General features: G+C 37.8%; 1 protein-coding gene across 10 annotated transcripts in view; it reads right to left on the bottom strand.

Moving 5' to 3' along the window:
* The window catches only part of PTPRD (protein tyrosine phosphatase receptor type D), a gene marked incomplete at both ends in the record, with an annotated part of 413,617 nt that overhangs the window by 9,229 nt on the left and 384,808 nt on the right, over positions 1-19,580 (bottom strand). For all 10 annotated transcript variants that reach the window (XM_079706279.1, XM_079706285.1, XM_079706286.1 and 7 more), the window contains 3 exons: positions 561-687; positions 1,296-1,474; positions 1,885-2,170. In XM_079706279.1, the coding sequence (XP_079562405.1) occupies positions 561-687; positions 1,296-1,474; positions 1,885-2,170 (592 nt within the window). The remainder of the gene's footprint in view (positions 1-560; positions 688-1,295; positions 1,475-1,884; positions 2,171-19,580) is intronic.

The raw sequence follows: 19,580 nt of genomic DNA, 5'->3' as shown, positions 1-19,580 counted from the left end.
CAGGGGATACGGGTTCGTGTCCCGGTCTGGGAGGATCCCATATGCCGCGGAGCGGCTGGGCCCGTGAGCCATGGCCGCTGAGCCTGCGCGTCCGGAGCCTGTGCTCCGCAACGGGAGAGGCCACAACAGTGAGAGGCCCGCGTACCGCAAAAAAAAAAAAAAAAAAAAAAAAAAAAAAAAAAAAAAAAAAAAAAAAAAAAAAAAAAACTTGCTTCAGAGATGAAAAAAAGTCAAGTTCCTTCATACAGAGTAATGATGGCACACAAGCTCTAGCTTGTCCAGAGCGAAAAGAAGTAAGAACACATTGAGAGTCAAAACAAGTCAGACGTATTTGTCTCTATGATTGTGTTTCACTGGAACAAAGTACCAGTTCTTTCTTCAAAACACACAAATGAAAGAACTTGATATGGCTTTGCAAGTTAAAATTCAACACAGTAACGAATGGCCCAGAACATGTCCGGAGTACTCTGTGTTTCAAAGAAATGACGCTGGCACTCGGGTTTTTAAAATGAAATCCTCATTTCTCTTGTGGTTTGAGTGTCTTATAAGGAGACACTCACTCTGCCCATCTCACGCAGCTTGGTGAGCATCACAACGATGGTGGAATTGTGCTCCCACAGCATCCGCCAGAAGTCTTCGGTGGTCTCTGCCAAGGGCCCCTGGGTAGCAATGTAAGCTTTCTGTTGTCTGAATCACAGAGAATGAAAATAGCACGTTAAAGTAATCAGAAAACATGCAAAGGCTTCGCATTTGATATGTAAACATCAAACCAGGTAATAAAAAATGAAAACATTGTTAATGCTATTGCAGTAAATTCCCATTAGGATTGTGTAATCAAATAAGAACACTTAATACATTTTGGGGATTTTGCAAAAGAAATTGCTTTGTTAATATTATGATGTATGTCTTTATCATTGTTATTTAAACTTCAGAGCAATGCTAATAGCTCAATTTCATGTGTCATACAAATCACTTAAGAAACAGTTGTGCAGCTTCATTTTGTAGAAATGACTCTTACACAATCTATTAAATTTATATAATATAGTACAGTTTATTAACTCCTTCCACATCCAAATGACTTCTGAAAGAAGAGTGCACATGGACAGATTAAAAACTCTGTGACTGCTTCTTCTTACTCCTCTCTAAAATAATAAAAAAGCGAATACCAAGGGACTGAATGCTGACCTCTGCAGAAAGAAAACACTTTGAATGGAGATGAAATTCATGCTAGCTGTGAAACTAGGGCACATGTAAATATCAAGGCTTTGGACTGTCAGGGGAGCAAGAGTGTGTACCTGTATCCATCAATAAAACTGGCATTGATGTAATCAGATCCTTCTACTCCTCGGATAGGCTGCAGGCATACCCTTGTGGATTCATATGGCATAATATTAACAAGACGATTTTTGAATTTATTACATGGAAGATTGGCACTGATGAATCTTGAGGTGTGAGCTTTAGAACTGGCTAGACGCTGTTGTAGGAAAAAAGAAAAAATCAAAGATAATTTTAGCCTGTAGCATGACTTCAGTGTACCCAAGATTCCCTCATTAGATACAAAGATTTTGTTTGCTTTTAAGCAAAGGACTCTTCCAACTGTACTGCTTTTCACTTCTACCTAATGACTCCATATAGACTATGGAAGTTTTAAATATAATTATGTTCTGAGAGTATGATCTCTCAGTTTAAATTAGGGTCCAAAAGAGCTCTAGGTATTATTAGGAAGCAAAGGATAGAAAAGGGAAGGAGGAAGAAAGTGTTTTACAGTCAGACACCTGAGGGAGAAGGTCAGGTGAATCTTGTAACTTCACATATTTGAAAGGTTCAGAAGGACAATTCCAGAATGACTGTTCCTGAATTACCACATCACATCTAATATCATACCTTAAATTCGAGCTCCATCCCTGTGACATTCTCTCCTGTTTCTCTTTGTGTCAGCTTCTGAATGTAGGCATACAAGTTTCTAGCCGGCACTTCGGTATCCCCGCAAGTCACTGCCTCCGACAGTGCATCGTGGATAAAGATGTACTGGTCTTCTGTCTGAACCATGTAATTCCTCTGGGCTCTCATTAAAGTTACATGGCCGTAAATGTCTACAGTTTTTTCATGCTTTATTCTTTCTAACATGGCGTCTATCACAATGAAACAGCCAGTCCGGCCAACTCCCGCGCTACAAGGAAAACAGAGAAAATAAAGGTCCAAATGAATCTCTTGGGGAACCAACACATCATAACATTATTTTCATTACTTTTAATTAACGACATTTTAAATCCATTAATCCTACTCAAATAGCTACTGTGATGATTTGGGGGCATTCTAAACCAAAGGGTAGGGAACAAATTAGCAAGTAAAAGGTGATTGGTTTCAAAATGTAAAATTATTAAATCTATAACTACTGTGCTCCTTGATCATGTAACACAAAGCAGACATTAGTTTGAAATTATTATGAAAAAAACACATTTAGGCTTTTTACATTAAAAGATATTTTAAAAACTGGTCAAGATCGAACTAGGCTTTATCATTTTACAAACTATTTCAGTTCAATTTATTAAAAAAAGGAAAAAAAGAAAACTAGTAAATCATTCAACTTGAAACATTTCACACTCTAAAACTCAGCGAGGAAGTTTTAAAACCAATCTAGTGGGAAGTATATAATTAAAATATTAAAATGTTGCTGCATACTCAAAATAGTGCAGTGTATTCTCAATGGAAAGAAATTCTTAATAAAAAGCAATCACTAGAGAGTGTGGGTGTGCTTCTTGCTTTTACTCCTTTTTCTTCCAGAGTTGAATGTATTTTGAAATTTCAGGTGAAATTCAAGTATTCTGTGTGGGAAAATAAAAACCTCAGTCTTTGTTACTGAAGAAGCTCTGAGGCATTTTTTAAAACTCCATTACTTATATGAACTTCTGGGTTGTTCTCCAGTTGGTGGGAACTGATTCAAAGAAGAGGAGGTGAGAGATCAACGAAGCACAGTGACAAGTTCTGCCGGCAACGAGACAACCTAATTCACTGAACTGGATTACAGAGTCAGGTGGTTGGAACATTGGAATTTCCTCGAGTGTGGGAAAGAATACTAACAAAGTAACACATCTGTGTTCTTAAATCCAAGGTAAGCCTTTTATTGTCTCTAATTTTATCAAACCCTTTTGGCTGAGTCCACTTATGTGTCACGTATGGCTGAATCCGAATGTTTTTCTCCTTCTGATCATGGATGCTTACCTGGCTGGGAAACATGTAATGAACAGGAATAGGTATATACCAGCACCTTAGACACCAAGCAACAGACAGCCTCCTTCACTCACTACATGCCAGTGTTCCCCGTCATTTGTATTTCTATGTGCTCATTTATTTGTCCACCTGTGCACTGACACATCCATCTCTTCATTCAATGAGCAGTGAAGTACTTTGCTAAGTAACATAGGGGTTACAACATTAAAGGTGACTTAGATCCTACATAGAGCTCAGATTATCAACGGAGATAATACTTTACATAAATATTTATAACACAAGAAAAAAAGGTGTGTTGGTTTGTGGATGATGTGGCATTTGAACCAAGTTTTGAAGGACAGGAAGGATGGGGAACTGAGGAGACTGAAATAGCAAAAGATATAGAATGGCTCTGGGAGCTGCATGTAAAATTTTCACAGGCCTAGTGAAGCACCAGTGCGAGGGATGTACCAAAACTTCATATAAACGAGTTTAATGAGCACTAGGGTACCTGATTCAACTGCCAAGTGGCTGTAGGTGGTAAGTGAGCATTTTGTAACAAATATTACCTTTATGTAGCTACTGAGCAGCATAGATCAAACCCAGCCTCCACATAGGAGCCCTGAGGTTCAGATACTAGTTTATGCGGAAATAGGATATAACCACTATTTAAAAATTGTTTACTTTTTTTGTCTTGTCAGATGTAAAAACTGTCAGTATCTAGTCAGAGAGCCTCTGGATACTGACTCTGAGACTCCATTCAGGGTTTAAACCACAAAGTGACATGACATTGAAGTGTAATGCAAAAGCCTTTGGGAAAAAGAGTCTGAGAGATGATAGCACATTTCCTAGCACAAAACAATTAGAAATCTGATACACTGAGATCCACGAAGTCCCTTTTTCTTTTGTTAGTTTTACCAGATACCTGTAAGATGGCAAGTTTTCCCTTACACTCCCCACCTTCTCCCTCCTCCATACCCCCAGCAGGATTATAATTACCCTCCGTCCCAGATCCCTGTTGTCTTAAATACCACCCTACAGTCCCAGTCACATCGTATTATTAGTTAGTCTGGTAGGGCCACTGTCTGCAAATAATGAGCATATCTTGAGAGCAGGAACTGCATTTTCTGTTTTCTGTGCCCTGCACCAAGCATGCAGTCAGTGTGCAATAATGTTTGTGAAAAAGTGAATGAATTAGTGATTGGCATGAGAGGGCTTGTATAATGAGCATCCTATCCAGATTTGGTAACAGGATCCCTCAGTCAGTGGAAGAAATCCTACATTTGATAAAGGTTCAGAACTATGTGGAGAATACCTGAAGACTCCACACAGTGTCTGACAGGGAAGAGGGAGACAGGAAAATGCTTTGAGTGGTTTCCACATATTGGTCTCCTGATAAGCCATCACACTGCAAATAAAGAAACTAGGTAAGAATTAGCCTGGAAGCCAGAGGCGGCCTCCACATTTGGTGTGTTCTAAGACTAAGTAAATCTTTTTCCTTTTTCTGTGTTGTCTTTCTAATTGTGCATGACTTCCATCTAGATACAATTTCATGCATTTCTACCTAGTGGAAGACACACTGTAAGCCATATAACGGAACCCTATGTATCAAGTCAAATCTAGACAATAGCAGGAATATTTTCTCCAAATATGCATCGGGGGCCATTCCAAATGTCTGGATGATGCATGGTTCTATATTCTGGCAAAAAGATACTACAGAATCTTGCAAAATTGGTAGGGGTAACTCCAGACCCTAACAATATCAACCTCTTCATGGTGATAATAATTTTTTTTTCCAAAAAAAATGAGGAAGGAAAAAAATCAAACATGTGCCTGTGTCCACCTCATGAATTGTGGGAAGAAAAGAAACAAAGAACAGAGGCTGTGACTTGTGCAAAACTTATTTTTTCCTCTTCCAAACACAAAATATTGTTAACAGCCCAATCTTGCTATTCATATGGAAGAGAGGGAAGAAAGTGTCCCCTGGAAGTTACATGTTACCTCTTTTCTATGAAGAGTTCTTGGGGGTTTTAAATGTTAGAGGTGTCACTTAGCTTGAAGCAAGACCATGAGGTTCAAAATACTTTTTCCAGATACCAGTGGCTGGGTGTCCCTGAGACAGTCACTTAACCTCTCATTTGTCTGTTGTTCTTAAATCATGATAGTGATAATTAACTCGTTAATTATCTAGTAAGTTTTAAGGCTGAATTAAACATATAGAGTGTCTTGCAAACATAAAGATGCAGTCGCTTTGTAGGTACAAACTCCATCTAAAAATTCTACCTCTAAAGCTGATAACAAGAAATAGGAAATGTTAATGCCGGGAAACTTTTGATAGAATCACCACAGGATCATCTGAGATCAGGCTTTCAAAATCTTGCTTTAATCTACCCCCTCAAGCTTTTCTTCCTTTCCTCCCCATATTTCCAATAATAATACCTTACGTTTGAGGAAGTTTCTGCTTTCACACATATTCTCAAGGTAAATGAGATGGCAGTGAAACGCCTTCTCACCACAGGGCTCGGTGTCCTGGAGGTATTCAGCAAATGTCTGTCAGTTTCCTTTCCCCTTCAATGATTCACAACCTTCGGGAACTTCCCTGAAGTCATAGAGCTAATGGTAAATGGCCAAATAGGGACTCAAATGCAGGTTCTGAGATGCCAAACTTTAGCACCCCATTTCAGGGCATCACCGTTACTTCACATGTCTTCCTGCCATCTGGGTAAGCAACAATTGCCAAACATGGAAACTTTCTTGTGACCCATCCCTCTAGAACATTCCTTTAGTAGTGTTTAACTCTCCCTAATGAAAGTTCCTTGAAAAGCCTTTCTTCCTTGGTTTCTATGACTCTGATTGAGGGATTATGATGAACATCAGATACTCCCCTTTGGGTTGATGGTAGGTAGGGAGGAGATTTTATAATGATCTCAAATACAAAATAACCTGAAACATGTTGCATATGAAATTAGCCAAAAAGATCTGTGACTCACGTAATGGTTCCATCGACTCTAGGACAGGGTAGAATTTCTATCACGTTGGAAACCAAAATCAAAGATCAACTCTAAATGTCATCTTTGGAAATCTACTGGCAGCTCTTTAGACTGTGCCTCAGTATGTAATGTTTTTTTCTATCTGATTCCTGTACTGATTATCCTCCTGCTTCTCTGGATTCTTCCATCTGCATCTCTTTCTCTAATTTACATATTTCTGCCAGCCCCCCAAATGGAGATAATATCCCCAAAGTTCTGTGCTCCTTTCTCTCATTCTCCTTCATGGTTCAGCAATAATCTTCAAACCAACAATTCCTAAAGTAATAGCCCTTTCTTTGAGCATAAGGGAGACCTATATTTCAAACTGCTCTCAGGTTTCTCTAGAAATAAACATATACCAAGAATCATCAACATCTTCTCTGCTCAGATTCGGGTCATTCGGGTCTAAAATATAAGGATCAGCTTGCATTGTTTTTGCCTTTTGCCCTGCACGATAACAAATGATAAATTTCTACACATTCAGTTTCTACAATTTTATTCATCTGTCCATCAGTGGTATGCCAGAGCTGGCAAAAGTCAGTTGTTAAATTCTCAGACATCCTGCTTAAATAATTATATTAAAAATAAAGGTAACACTCAAAATACATTGCTTCTTAATTATTTTACATTTATGCCCTTGGTGAAAATATTATATAATGGTATGTTACTGAGTATCTCTCCCCAGCTTTTGGATTCAGTGATGTCATATTTGTAGCCTGGAATCAGCCACTGTGGGAGTACTTACACCAAGGTAATTGACCAATAGTATTCCCTACCTCCAACCCCTGCCACCCCAAGCTGGTGGTTACATATTACCAGCACACAGACTATCCTAATTCATCTATTCCTACCACCACCCAGGGACAGACAGGAAATGCTCATTACTTTGTTCTTCCATCCTCATTTGCTCTACTATGCTCTTTCCTAAGATTCTGCAGGCTATTATCCCACAAATATTTACTGAGTGCCTATCGCGTGCTAAGATATCAGGGCAGTGGTGAACAAAACAAACATCATCCTTGCCTCATGGAGATGGCAGTGTAGTGGGGGAATTTGATATTAATAATCATATGAATAAATATATAATTATAAATCTCAACAACTGTTGTGAGGTAGATGTGTAGAATCCTGGAAGAGCACCTTTGAGAAAGTGTCATTTAAATTGATATCTGTTAGGAACTGGATTGCGTCTCCTCAAAATTCATATGTTGAAGCTCTAATCCCCACTGTGAGTGTTCAAAAATAGGGTCTTTAGGGAGGTAATTCATGTTAACTGAGGTCATCATGGTAGGTCCCTAATCCAGTAGGGCTGGTGACCTTGTAAGAATATAAGAGACTCCAGAGATCTCTCTCTCTGTGCACAAGTATGCAGGAAAGGCCGTGTGAGGACACAGCTAGAAGGCGACCATGGTAAATTAAGCCAAGAAGAGAGGTCTCACCAGAAACCAACCCTGATGGCACCTGAGTCTTGTACTTCTGGCCTCCTGAACTGTGAAAAAATAAAGTTATATAATTTAAGGCACTCAGTCTGTTATGGCAGCCCTAGCAAACTAATACAATACCTAAAGGACAAGGAATGGTTTGCTGAGTGAAGATGGGTGGGAAAGCTTCTGAGGAGAAAGAATATCCCAAGAAGAGACCCTGGAATGGAAAATAGCTTAGTATATTGGAGTAATTAAAAGAAAGCCAGGGTGGCTGGAAGGCAGTGAGGGAAAAAGGGCATGTTCTACACATTCATTTTCCATTTTAAGGATTGTTTAAAATTTGTATTACATCTATAACTCTATTAACAGCAATTGTTTAAAATAATTCTGTTTTACTTGTTCATAGTTTACCTTTATGACATGGCTCATCTATTCTTGAGTTCTTTATTTTGCTACATTTATTGGTTTGCTAGAATACGTCTTTGAATAATGCTTCACATAAAATATGCGTGGGTAGTATTATTTCTGATGTCTTATATATCTGAGAAGCTCTTTATTTGCCTTTACATAGGGCCAGCCACTTGGCTATGTGCAGGATTACTGGGCTCCAATATTATCTTCTCAAACTCTAAATATATTGCTCCACGGTCTTCCTTTGTATTTTGAATAAGTCATGGGCCAGTCTTAATGTTTGTCTTTTAGTAGCAGTTTTACCCCAAGTGCTTGTGGGTTTTTTCATTAACTTAGAGGTTCAATGATTTCATCTGGATGTGTATTAGGCACTGGTCCCATCATTAAATCTGCATGGCTCTCAGGTAATAACAATACTTTTACTATAAGAGTCACAGCTTTCCCTCAGAACCAGGAAAATTAAACATATTTAAGCTTTCCCACCTCTGGGCTTTTGCTTATGCAGGCTCTCTGTCCTCCTTATTGTGTCCACATGTTGATATCTACCTTCCTTCAAGACTCAACTCACATGCTGCATCCTTGACCAAGACTTTACCCTTGGCTTATTTCTCTTTGGACCCTTATGACAATTTATACCACTTTATTGGCAACTGCCATACCTTATTTTTGTTTTCTGGTTATTATCTTTATGCCAGTTGAAACTCTCCTTTAGGGGAAGAACAACAGCTTCCTTGTCTCTATTGCGTTTGATAGTTTCTCCTGGCAATTTCCATGCCAGGGAACTCAAAGGTGCTCAACTTGAGTTGCAATTCTTTTAAAAACGTAAGTTAAAAAATACTGTCTTCTCCTGGATCAATAGCATATACAGGAACATTCCCCCAAAGGCCCCTGCCTTTGCTACATGTTTATAAAGATAAAGGGAGTTCTTATAACTTGATGAGATGGAAACAACCTGTGCTTATGTTTTACTCCAGTTGCTCATAAATAACAAACCTCAGGCACCACATTCTTCTTAAGAAATTGAACGTTGAACATTCAGAGCTTTTAAAAGAATGCCAGCCTACTTTTGTCTGAATTTCCAAGTTCCCGCAGCAGCACATATTTTACTTCCTTCTCCAATTTGCTCTATTTTTCACCCACCAGTATCTGAGTGCAGTGCACCTCTCAAAATGAAGAATTGTAGTTCTAAAAGCAAATGCAGGGCTTCCCTGGTGGCGCAGTGGTTGGGAGTCCGCCTGCCGATGCGGGGGACGCGGGTTTGTGCCCCGGTCCGGGAAGATCCCACATGCCGCGGAGCGGCTGGGCCCGTGAGCCATGGCCGCTGGGCCTGCGCGTCTGGAGCCTGTGCTCCGCAGTGGGAGAGGCCACAACAGTGAGGGGCCCTCGTACCGCAAAAAAAAAAAAAAGCAAATGCATTTTTCTTTGATCCTGAAAAACTTAGTAGCTCCTCATAGCGGCGATAATGATGGAACCCTATTTAGTGCTGTTTGTTTTTCATCATTTCAACAGTCTTCAACGTGAAACATGATAAGAACAGCAAAACTGATAAACCACCCTTATTTTTATCTGTCTTCTGTCGGAGTAGTTGCCAAGCACAAAGACAGATTTTTCTAAATATATCTGGGAAAAAAAGAAGAGTACATAACCCTATGCTTCAGGCTGAGGCCAGCACAATTCGGTACACTTATTATGTTACAGAAAATTCCAGCAAGAAGGGAGGAGGATGGCACTTTTAAATCGAGTCTAGGATTAGGTTGGTCTCTGTTACCCTTGGAGTAAAACCAGCTTTCTAAGTTACCTTCGGGTGAGGACAATAATTCCACTAAGGTAAACCAAATTATTGACAAACTTTTGCCTTAAAAAAAAAAAATACAGGTTTCAGTGAGTGATAGACATTCCAGTGTTTGCAAGCTGAAAAACTAGGCAATCCACTAAACAAATACGCCTACTAGGAAATTGTTATTACTTCACTATTATCGTTCATCCAGTTACAACATTTGTTTTCAATTTCTATAAACATGATTGAGTTAGTCCCAGGAGTTGAAATATGCTTAATGTCCTGTGATGCGATACGGTAGTAATGTGCAAAAGGAAAACATTAAGAGGCACGAGGGGGCTATTTTGTACTAAAATCATTCTGGCTATGTGCTTAAAAGTTGGCTTTTCTGATTAATCTGGTAGAGTTTTAATGCTGACCCTTTACTGATACTTCAATGATATGGCAAAGAAAGACAACAGAATTAGAAGATTTTACAGATCATTTAGTTGGGTGCAAAGACAGTACAATATGGCCCCAAAATCATGGTGAGCATTTCATACATATATCAGCTCATGCTTTGATTGGATATTATAGTTCAGCTAGAAAAAGAATGGCATTTATGAACTGCAAGACTATTAAAAAAGGAATCTAATAGAATGGATTGAGTTTTGTGACTGAGATTTATAAGATTAATCAGATGACTATCCCGATAAAACTGTGATGTGATCCTGATATGACTGCTGTTTTGAAACTCTTCTTTTTTTTTTTTTTTGACAAAAATTAACATTTAACTTAATATACAGCTATACTGGGCATCTCTAGAATATTTAGGGCTCTCTACAAAAAACAGACCCATAAGTATTTTAGTATTACATCCTCTGGCATCTTTTTAGAATGACCAGAGAAATTATACAGATTTCTTGGGTATAAATATTCATCTGCCTAATTCACCTTTATATATTATTATAAAATAAAAACTAAAAAGATATCTTTGGACAAACTGTCATTGAAATGCAGTAGAATATATCCATGCTATTAAGTAGTTGTTTGCGAGGGCAATTTTGCAGTGTTTGTGAAAATTTAAAATGCACACATCCTTTGACACACACTTCTAGAAATCTTTCATGGAGGTATATGTACACATATGCACAGAGAGTTTTAGAGAATGATTTTCATTGCAGCATTATTTGAAATAGCAAATTATTATAACTAAGGAAATGGTTAAATAAACTACAGTACATAAATACTGAGAATACCATGGGCAGTTAAAAGGATGAGGTAAATCCATGTATTGACCAAGAAAAAAATAGATTTCTAACTATGCTGCAGAGCAATATATACATCGTGACAACACTTATATTTTTTACAATTCCACACAATACAGTTATATATTGAATATTTTTATATGCATACCTGTTGATTCATGGAACTCGATCTATGAAGTATACCAATAGTTACCTCTTGGTGGAGAATGGAATTGGTGATGGAGATGGTAAGGAGGCCTTTCACTTTAGATGAAATGTATGATTTTTTTTTTAACAAGGACAATATAATCAGTAATAATGGAATTAAAAAGAAATATAAAACAGTGGATAAACAGTTACTATTATAAAAATATGAAAGATCAGTGAACAGTTGAGGATCCAAAGAAGTAGAGAGAGAAGATGGAACCTCATTCACTCTAGCTTGGGAATACTGCCCAGAGATGGATTCTCAGGAGAAGTCAGGGTGATGCTTGCAGCCCTTTGCAGCCTGGACTTGATTGTGCCATCAGGTGCTAGCCTTCAGCACAGAGAATTCTTAGTACAGAGTTAAAAATAATCAAAAGTTAGGATGAGACCATCCAGGACATTGATCACTCTAGAAAGAAAAAGTGCATTACACTCTTAGGTGGCATCCTCTGATGATCAAACGTTCACACTTCATCAGCAGAGAAGAAGCAGAGACTAAGCACAGAACAACTGACCTGACAAGGATCCTCGTCTATAATATTGAGAGGTCAAGACCCGTCATATTCCCTCAGGGCATTTTATTTTTCCAGATGGGTGAAGGGGGATTTCTTAAAATGAATTACGCCTATAAAAAACAAAATCCACATGGGTCTAATCTGACTTTTCCCCCCAAATATATTGACTCAAAAATCCTCCAAAGACTTTTCTGTATAATCTTGGCTCTGTCCCAACGTTATCTGCCAAACACATTCCTTAGTATTCTTAAAATGTGATGCTCAAGATAAAGTAGACGGCTAATATGTTTATATAAAGAACACCTGAATATGCCATAGCAGGTTTTATTTTACAGATGGATAGAGGAGGCCATTAGGCAGAGATAAAACAGACTCAGCTGGTTCTTATAATTGGTAGTTGACTTGAATCTGAATGAGGTCAATTGAGTAATGCTATGGAATTATGAGGAATTATATCTTTTTCACTGAAATTTTCTTTGTAAATGGCCATATCGGTTCAATCCATATTGTAAATTTTGTTTAGAATGACACAAAATTATCCACATTTTGAGAGTGGATACAACCATTAACCAGGTCTGCCAAATAAAACTGCACAGGTTGTGTGCTGCTCAACCCAAAGAAAGTACCAATCATGTAGATTATGATGTTTACAACCTGTTCAGATCACACAGCAGGCTCACCATTAGCAACATAAATGATGTTACTCTCGACTCAGGTTAAAGGAGAGTCAAACAGAAGAGCTACTGAAAGGTATTTGGAAAATATTCAAACTTTAGCAACTTTATTTAGATTGTTTTGCAAAGTATATCTCTGTTTTCCCACACGGACAAGATTTGGGGGGTTTTGGTTTTGTGTTTTTGCTTTTTTAAAATGCGATTATCTTCATATAAACATAAATGGTCCAGTGGTTTTCAAGGCTCTTATCAGGGGTTACAAATTGATAGCTCTGTTTTATTTAGTCCTTTTGTTTGATTCACACAAGGTTTTTTAAGGCAGTGAGAATCTCAGTCTCAATACAATTTACCGAATGTCAGGGTCTGCTTCACTTATTTGTATCACCCTGCACTCCTTCAGCAGGCCTTTGTGCTGGTGTTTCCAGAGGCCTGATCTGGCTTCTTAAACTCACAGGTTTCTGAATTAATGCAGCAGTACTGCTCATTGCCTCATCTAACTCCTCAGCCTACTTAGATTTTTTGAAGGAGGAAACTGAGACCTAGGCAGGGTTCGGAATTTGACCAGGATCATGTGACTGTTATTAGCAGAGCTAAGACTTGGGTCCTTGTCTCCTCTTTCCCAGATTCATGCTTCTAGCAATGGAATTTTATTGCAAACAAGACGACAGTTTTCCTTAGAGCTCCCAAGACGGACCCAAGGTCCATGATTCTATCAATTTAGGCTGCAAAAATGTTGGTCCAAAAAGGGTCTAAGCTGTGCCTGTAACTGTCCTTTATTAATGAAACGTTAGCTCTCTCATGCTATTCAACTACCCGAAGAGAAAGGAATTAAGTAGCTTTTGAAGCATTGTCAAGATAGATCTTCATGTACCTATGTATGAACTAGTTATACTGATGTCAGCTCTGTTTCAGATAGATGGATGACTTTCAGTAAGTGTAGTATTCATACATGATGACTACTTAATTAGTGAAAACTGGTATTAAGTGTATTTAGAATGCCATAATTGTCGCGTTTGAGGATAGGAGTAGAAAGGAGAGGGTTTACCTCTCATTCAGGGTAATAGTAGAAGATGGAAAACAGTCACAAGACTGGGACACCAAAGAGATGAAAGGTAATATAATTCAATTCAATAAATTCAAAATGAGAGATTCCTCTTCTATGTATCAATCACCATGTGATGTATCACTAGGCATTTATGCATTATATGTCTATCCAAGTGATCTTTGCACATACCTAGGCAGTGTTAAAACATAGATTCCTGTGCCCTGCCCCAGAGATTCCAGTTCAGTAAGTCTGGAGAGGAACTCAAGATTGTGCATTTCCAACAAGGTCCAAAGTGATGCTGATGTGCTGGTTCATGGGCCATACTTTGGGTAACAAGGCTACAGAGGCACGCCTCTTCTAATATTTTTATAAGTAATTGAGGGCCAAAAGATTATCAAATATACTCCTAATTATCTATGCATGTGTGTATATGTGTGTTCATATATATATTTTGATCTTTCATTCTTATATAGGTTTTTTTAACCTAACTGACTTAAAACTTAACATGCAAAGGGGAGAGCACAAAGTCTGCTTTCAAAAATGCATGATTTGCTTTTTTTTTTAAAAGGCCAAATACTTTACTATCTCCAGATACCTGAAAATGTATGGAATTATCTTGTAATAAACCTCAGATGCCAAAAGCCCACCTTGCAAGTTTTCTTTGCAGAAAACAACCCCAATACGAACAAATCAGATACCGTGTAATAGACCCAAAAGTATTTTTTCCAAAGACAGAAAGAAAAATATCCAAGCAATAGAACCCTGATTGGAAAGACACAACTCAAAGATAACAGAACTATTTTTAAGCTTCATTTTATGACCGGGGGCACAGCAAAATAGTTTGAAACAGAAAATGTTCGTGCTGATTACATGAAATCAAAATACACACTGTTCAAAGGCAGCCAACATTAAAAAAAATATATGCAGCTTAGTTTATGCAGTGAATTTTAGTGTTCTTTCAGTCTGGGAATATTTCAAAATACACTGCAGGTACAGCTGAGAAAACTCAGTGATAACCCTGTCCAGATCTCAGTTATTTGGTTATAAAAATATTTTCACATTTCCTGCAGATGTCTAGATTCCTTTCTTTGCTAGCAATTTTAATTCAGAACTCATTATTGACAGCTGTTTGTTCTGATAGAACCTAATTGCTCTTTTACCAGACTCAGCTGTGAGCAGACTGATTTCTTATCCCTTATAGAGTATATTATATATAAACATAGACAGGAAAAAAAAATAACCAATTAACTAAATACGTGTGCATCAAATGAATCATTGAGAGCACTGATCAAGTAATATCTCTAACTGCAACAAAGGTCAAAGGAAATTACAGCATTTACAGTTTACAGTATTAAATGTAATTATATAGAAATACTCATAAGCATTCAAACATAGGGATGATGAGTGGCAGCATCTGAAAATTTATTAAAGAAACTTATGAATTACTACACTTGAGTAACCAACAGGGCACTTAGTCTACTGAAGGATTAGCTCAAGGATATCTATGTACCAAACTATATAGATAGAACCTGAGAAGCCTGCCATAACCAGCGCTAGTCAGGAGGAATCAAACATGCTGTGAGATCACTTCGCTGTGCAGATAATCCTTTCTCTGGAGGGGAGAGTTTCTGGCGACACACCAACTCTTTTGCTCTCCAATCACTGCTCTAGACAAGCTGCTCTCCTCAACTTGACCAGAAGAGGAATACAGGTTTGTTGAAGTCAGAGCTATTTCCTCTGGGAGATTCTATTCAAAGGCAATGCCTCATTTTAGCAGTTCCCCAAGAGGTACACGAAAAGCTTGGCAATGTTCATTGTATGAAATGCCTCAGCAGCCTCGCTCATGGAGTCTAGGCCAATCTGGGGACCCCAAGCTGCTTTCCTTAGTGGACTGGAATCCCCTGAAGAGGGGTAAACCAAGGGCTGGATTCACTAGAGACCATATAAGCAGCAAATATAGTGCCTTTGAGAAGAGCAATACCTCGTTTTATTTCCTGTGTGTTTGGAGACAGAGGGAATGTGGTGATGAGAGATGAGCAAACTGTTCCTTATTAAGAAACCCATTCAAAGAAAATGAACTTTTTCTTAACATCAGGGACACTATATGGTGCTTCCCTTTCCGGGGGTACTAAATGCTTCTCTTTGCAGACTTAATCTACCTCATATAGGGAGGAAGATATTGGGAATGGGATGCTGATTACCCCGATAATTCTCCGGGATGCAGCATACATTTCCATGAACACCAGACATAATGCTAATTAGAATGCAAGCCCCAGACTCAACATGTACAAAGTCTGTAAAGTATGTAAATGTAAAGTAACCTACGGAGCTGGGCACCCAGAAAAATCTGATCCATAGCCTACTCCCAGCCTCTCCCCCAACCAAGTAACAATGGAAACCATTTTATTTGGTATTTAAGAATACTGCCACTATGCTTTATTATTCTTTTTTACCTACACAACACAGATTATACCATTTCGCATTGTTGTATGGCTTGGCCTGTGGTATCGCTTTGGATACTGACATTTTCGCTCAATGTTCATGTATCCATCAAATATCTGCTGAGTGTCTGTTTCATGTGGGCATAGCCCAGAGGAGAAGGATGCAATGGTGAACTCCTATACACCATTTCTCATCTCATATCTCTAATATTTGGATGTTACAGTCTGGGGAAGAAATTCAGTTTTTGCCCATGGAATTACATACTCACCACATTTAAAAAGCCAATTTTTCTCTTGAAGGTTCACATTTTACTGGAATAATTTAAACGTAATAAGTATTGGCCGAATTGAAAAAACTATTTTATTTTCACATAAGTGTGGCAGGGAAAGTAGTCTGATGTGATATGCTTGTTTTATGAGGAGTCAGTTTAGCAAATGGAAAGAGCGTGAATTTTACAGATTAAAAATCTGGCTTTTCCAACTGCAAGATGTATGATATTTCGTCATTTATTTATCCTCCCTCAGGCTTCTCATCTGTAAAATGTAAACCCATTCCTTAAGCTTCCTATAAGGCTATTGTTAGCAAAATGTCTTTTAACTAACAAATTCTTGATAAATGTTAATTTCCTTACTTCCTTTTCCTATGAATTAAGGACCTCAAGTTGAATATTTGAATTCATTTAGCCTAATGGCAGAGGAGATATGCAGCCTTCCTGCTCCTACGTGGTTTATATTAAAGACTTACACTAGTGAGTTTATGAAACTAATATTCCATTTTATTTCTGATTTCTACCCTCTGAGGGGAAAAAAAGTCATATACAACTGAATCAGATTTGAGACTTGGAACGGACATTAGAGATTATCTAATCCGGTGGTTCTCAAAGTGCAGCCCCATGATCAGCATCATCTGGAAATTTGTTAGAAATGCAAATTACTTCCCTTACCTCAAGTAGCGATTATTATTTGTTCCATCATTTGTTTCTTAATATGTGCATATAGATTAATTCATATTAATATGTGCATACAGATATCTGTATGCATTTTCTTATCTGATCTCCATTTACCAACCAATCCACCCAAATTTCCCTTTCCTCCAAAAAGCCCCAGTCTGTTGCTCACTGCACCAGGTCTGCTCTAGGCTAGGAGGCTATTCTCTAGGATATCTATGTTCTTTTGTGATGCCATGGTGTTGATTCCAAAATAATCAGTTATTTTAGTTAAATAATTTAATTAAGAACATATTAAACTAATGAGATATGATTACAAAATAAGAGTTGTTTTTGTGAAAGCTAAGTTAAATGCTTTGGGAAGACTTACTAAAAGTGTTCCATTACTCCCTCAAAAATACAGTTGTGTTAGGCATTGGTAAGATAACTGTAAATAAACGGAAAATAATTTATAAAAACCTAGAAGGATTCTAATACTTAAGTTGCTGCAAAGCCATTAAGTTCTTTGTCTATATTAAATACACTAAATGTACTAACCATATGTCATGCTCAAAATTCTTAGTCTTAAATTTAAAAACTAATGAATTAATATAATATACAATTATATATTTGAAGTTAATATTAACTGAATATGTACTTTCTTAGGCTTCTTTGCCTTAATGAAGCTTTCTCTAAATGACCAAGTCTTAACTGGATACATACATCAAGGTTTCTTCTGAACTGCCTTGATTGTTTTAGGTATCTTCCATATAGGTTATTATAAGCCCTTTGAGGAAGTTGCCACACTGTTTCCTCTCCATACTCAATAGCTTGAAGCTCTGCACAGTTTAGTTTTAATAAATATTTATTGATTATATTTATCTATACATTTTATTTATTGATTTACTAGACAATTACTCTTAGTAGTTCATGGTCCTGTTTTATCACCGTGAGGCAAATTATCTCATATTATAGCACTTCCTAGAGTACTTTGAGAAAATTCAAGGTTGAGGGGGAAGAGTTCCATGTTTAAATAGGTTTCAGAAATTCCCTCTTGGAAGTTCACAGTGGAAGTGATATTTTATAGGGCTGAGCAACTCTGTTGTAAAACAATTTAACTTAGTTTAACCCTTACTTATTTGACTATAGAAAATGTCTTCCACATAACATCCAGTAACAACTCAGGGTTTAAAGTGCATATACATTGATGGGGTATCCTGAATTTCTGAGTGACTGGCCTTCTCATGTTCAAACCGTAATTCTGTTTCCATAGACTCTGTTTATACTTCTTGTAGAACCCAGATTGGGTATGAAAATCATGTGTCAGATTACGTATGCCAATAATTGTTTGGGAACTGGTCAAATTTGGATTTGTAAAACTGCTATTTCTATTTCTCTTCTGTTTTCTTTTTTCTAAATCAGGTAGCTAATCATTTCTGAATCCAGCTCTACTTTCACAGGTCAAAAGAAGTCAGCTTTAGTCAGGGGTGTATGAAGCATGGATGTTAAATAACAGTGGTAGGGCTTAGGATGGACTGAGCCTTAAAAAAATACATTTAATTTCAAAATAAAAGTGCTGAATTAAAAAGAAAAAAGTCTGTAAGCCAAAATTTACTAAGGACAGTTTTGGGAACAAGCTCTTCCTAGAGGGACGTGATATCCATAGTCTTGAATCATTTTAAAACTTGATGCCATATGACTTTAGACTTAGAAAAGCACTGTGGGTAACAGATTATAGTAGCATAAGAGATATAGTCCAGGAGTACTTAACCTGGAGCTGAGAAAGTGGTAATGAGTGCCTTTTACATTAAATATGTCCATGGAATTTGAACATTTACCTGAGATAAGGCTGCTCAGGTTATTAAAACCTCATGTTGAATAGCAGTTATGTAATGAGTTTCTTTTGAAAAACAGAAAATGAACTGCCATTTAATAAACACTGCGTGAAATGTTGATAACTGAAGCTGGGTGATAGGTGCTTGGGGGTTCATTATACATTCTCTCTACTCCGTGGGTTTGTTGGAAATGTCCAAACTAAAAAAGAGTAGGAGGAGCTTCCCTGGTGGCGCAGTGGTTGAGAGTCCGCCTGCCAATTCAGGGGACACGGGTTCGTGCCCCGGTCCGGGAAGATCCCACATGCCGTGGAGCGGCTAGGCCCGTGAGCCATGGCCTCTGAGCCTGCGCGTCCGGAGCCTGTGCTCCGCAATGGGAGAGGCCACAACAGTGAGAAACCTGCATACCACACACACACAAAAAAAAGAGTAGGAAAAATGGCCTCTTTTTAATCCCCCTAATATAAAGTTTTTTTCCAAATGTAGGGTCCCTAAGGGTAAGAAATAACAAAGAAGTTGTTTATAACCATTAACCTAGTTCTAAAAGCTAAAATTCGACCTAAGTTTTTATGTCATAGCCAAACTGTGATGTGATGCAGCTTTAAAAAGACACGTGGAACTAAGTGATAATTCCAGAAGTGCTACTTGATAAAATTATCCATATGGAAACATAGGCTGAGAATCCAGCAAAAGGTATGATGACCACCTTAGGAATTGTTGTACCTTTGTACCTTAGGTATGCCACAATGATTCATTCTAAAAAAGACATCCATGCAGAATTATCTCAAATTTTTAGAAATGTGTTTATTCCTAAGCCTTTAGGAAATATAAACACAACAACAAAGGCATGCATAATGTACTGG

The sequence above is a fragment of the Hyperoodon ampullatus genome, assembly GCF_949752795.1.
Source record: "Hyperoodon ampullatus genome assembly, chromosome: 6".
NCBI classification, from domain to species: Eukaryota; Metazoa; Chordata; class Mammalia; order Artiodactyla; family Ziphiidae; genus Hyperoodon; species Hyperoodon ampullatus.
Note: the sequence above shows the minus strand (reverse complement) of the source record. Positions and strands in the feature narration are given on the sequence as shown.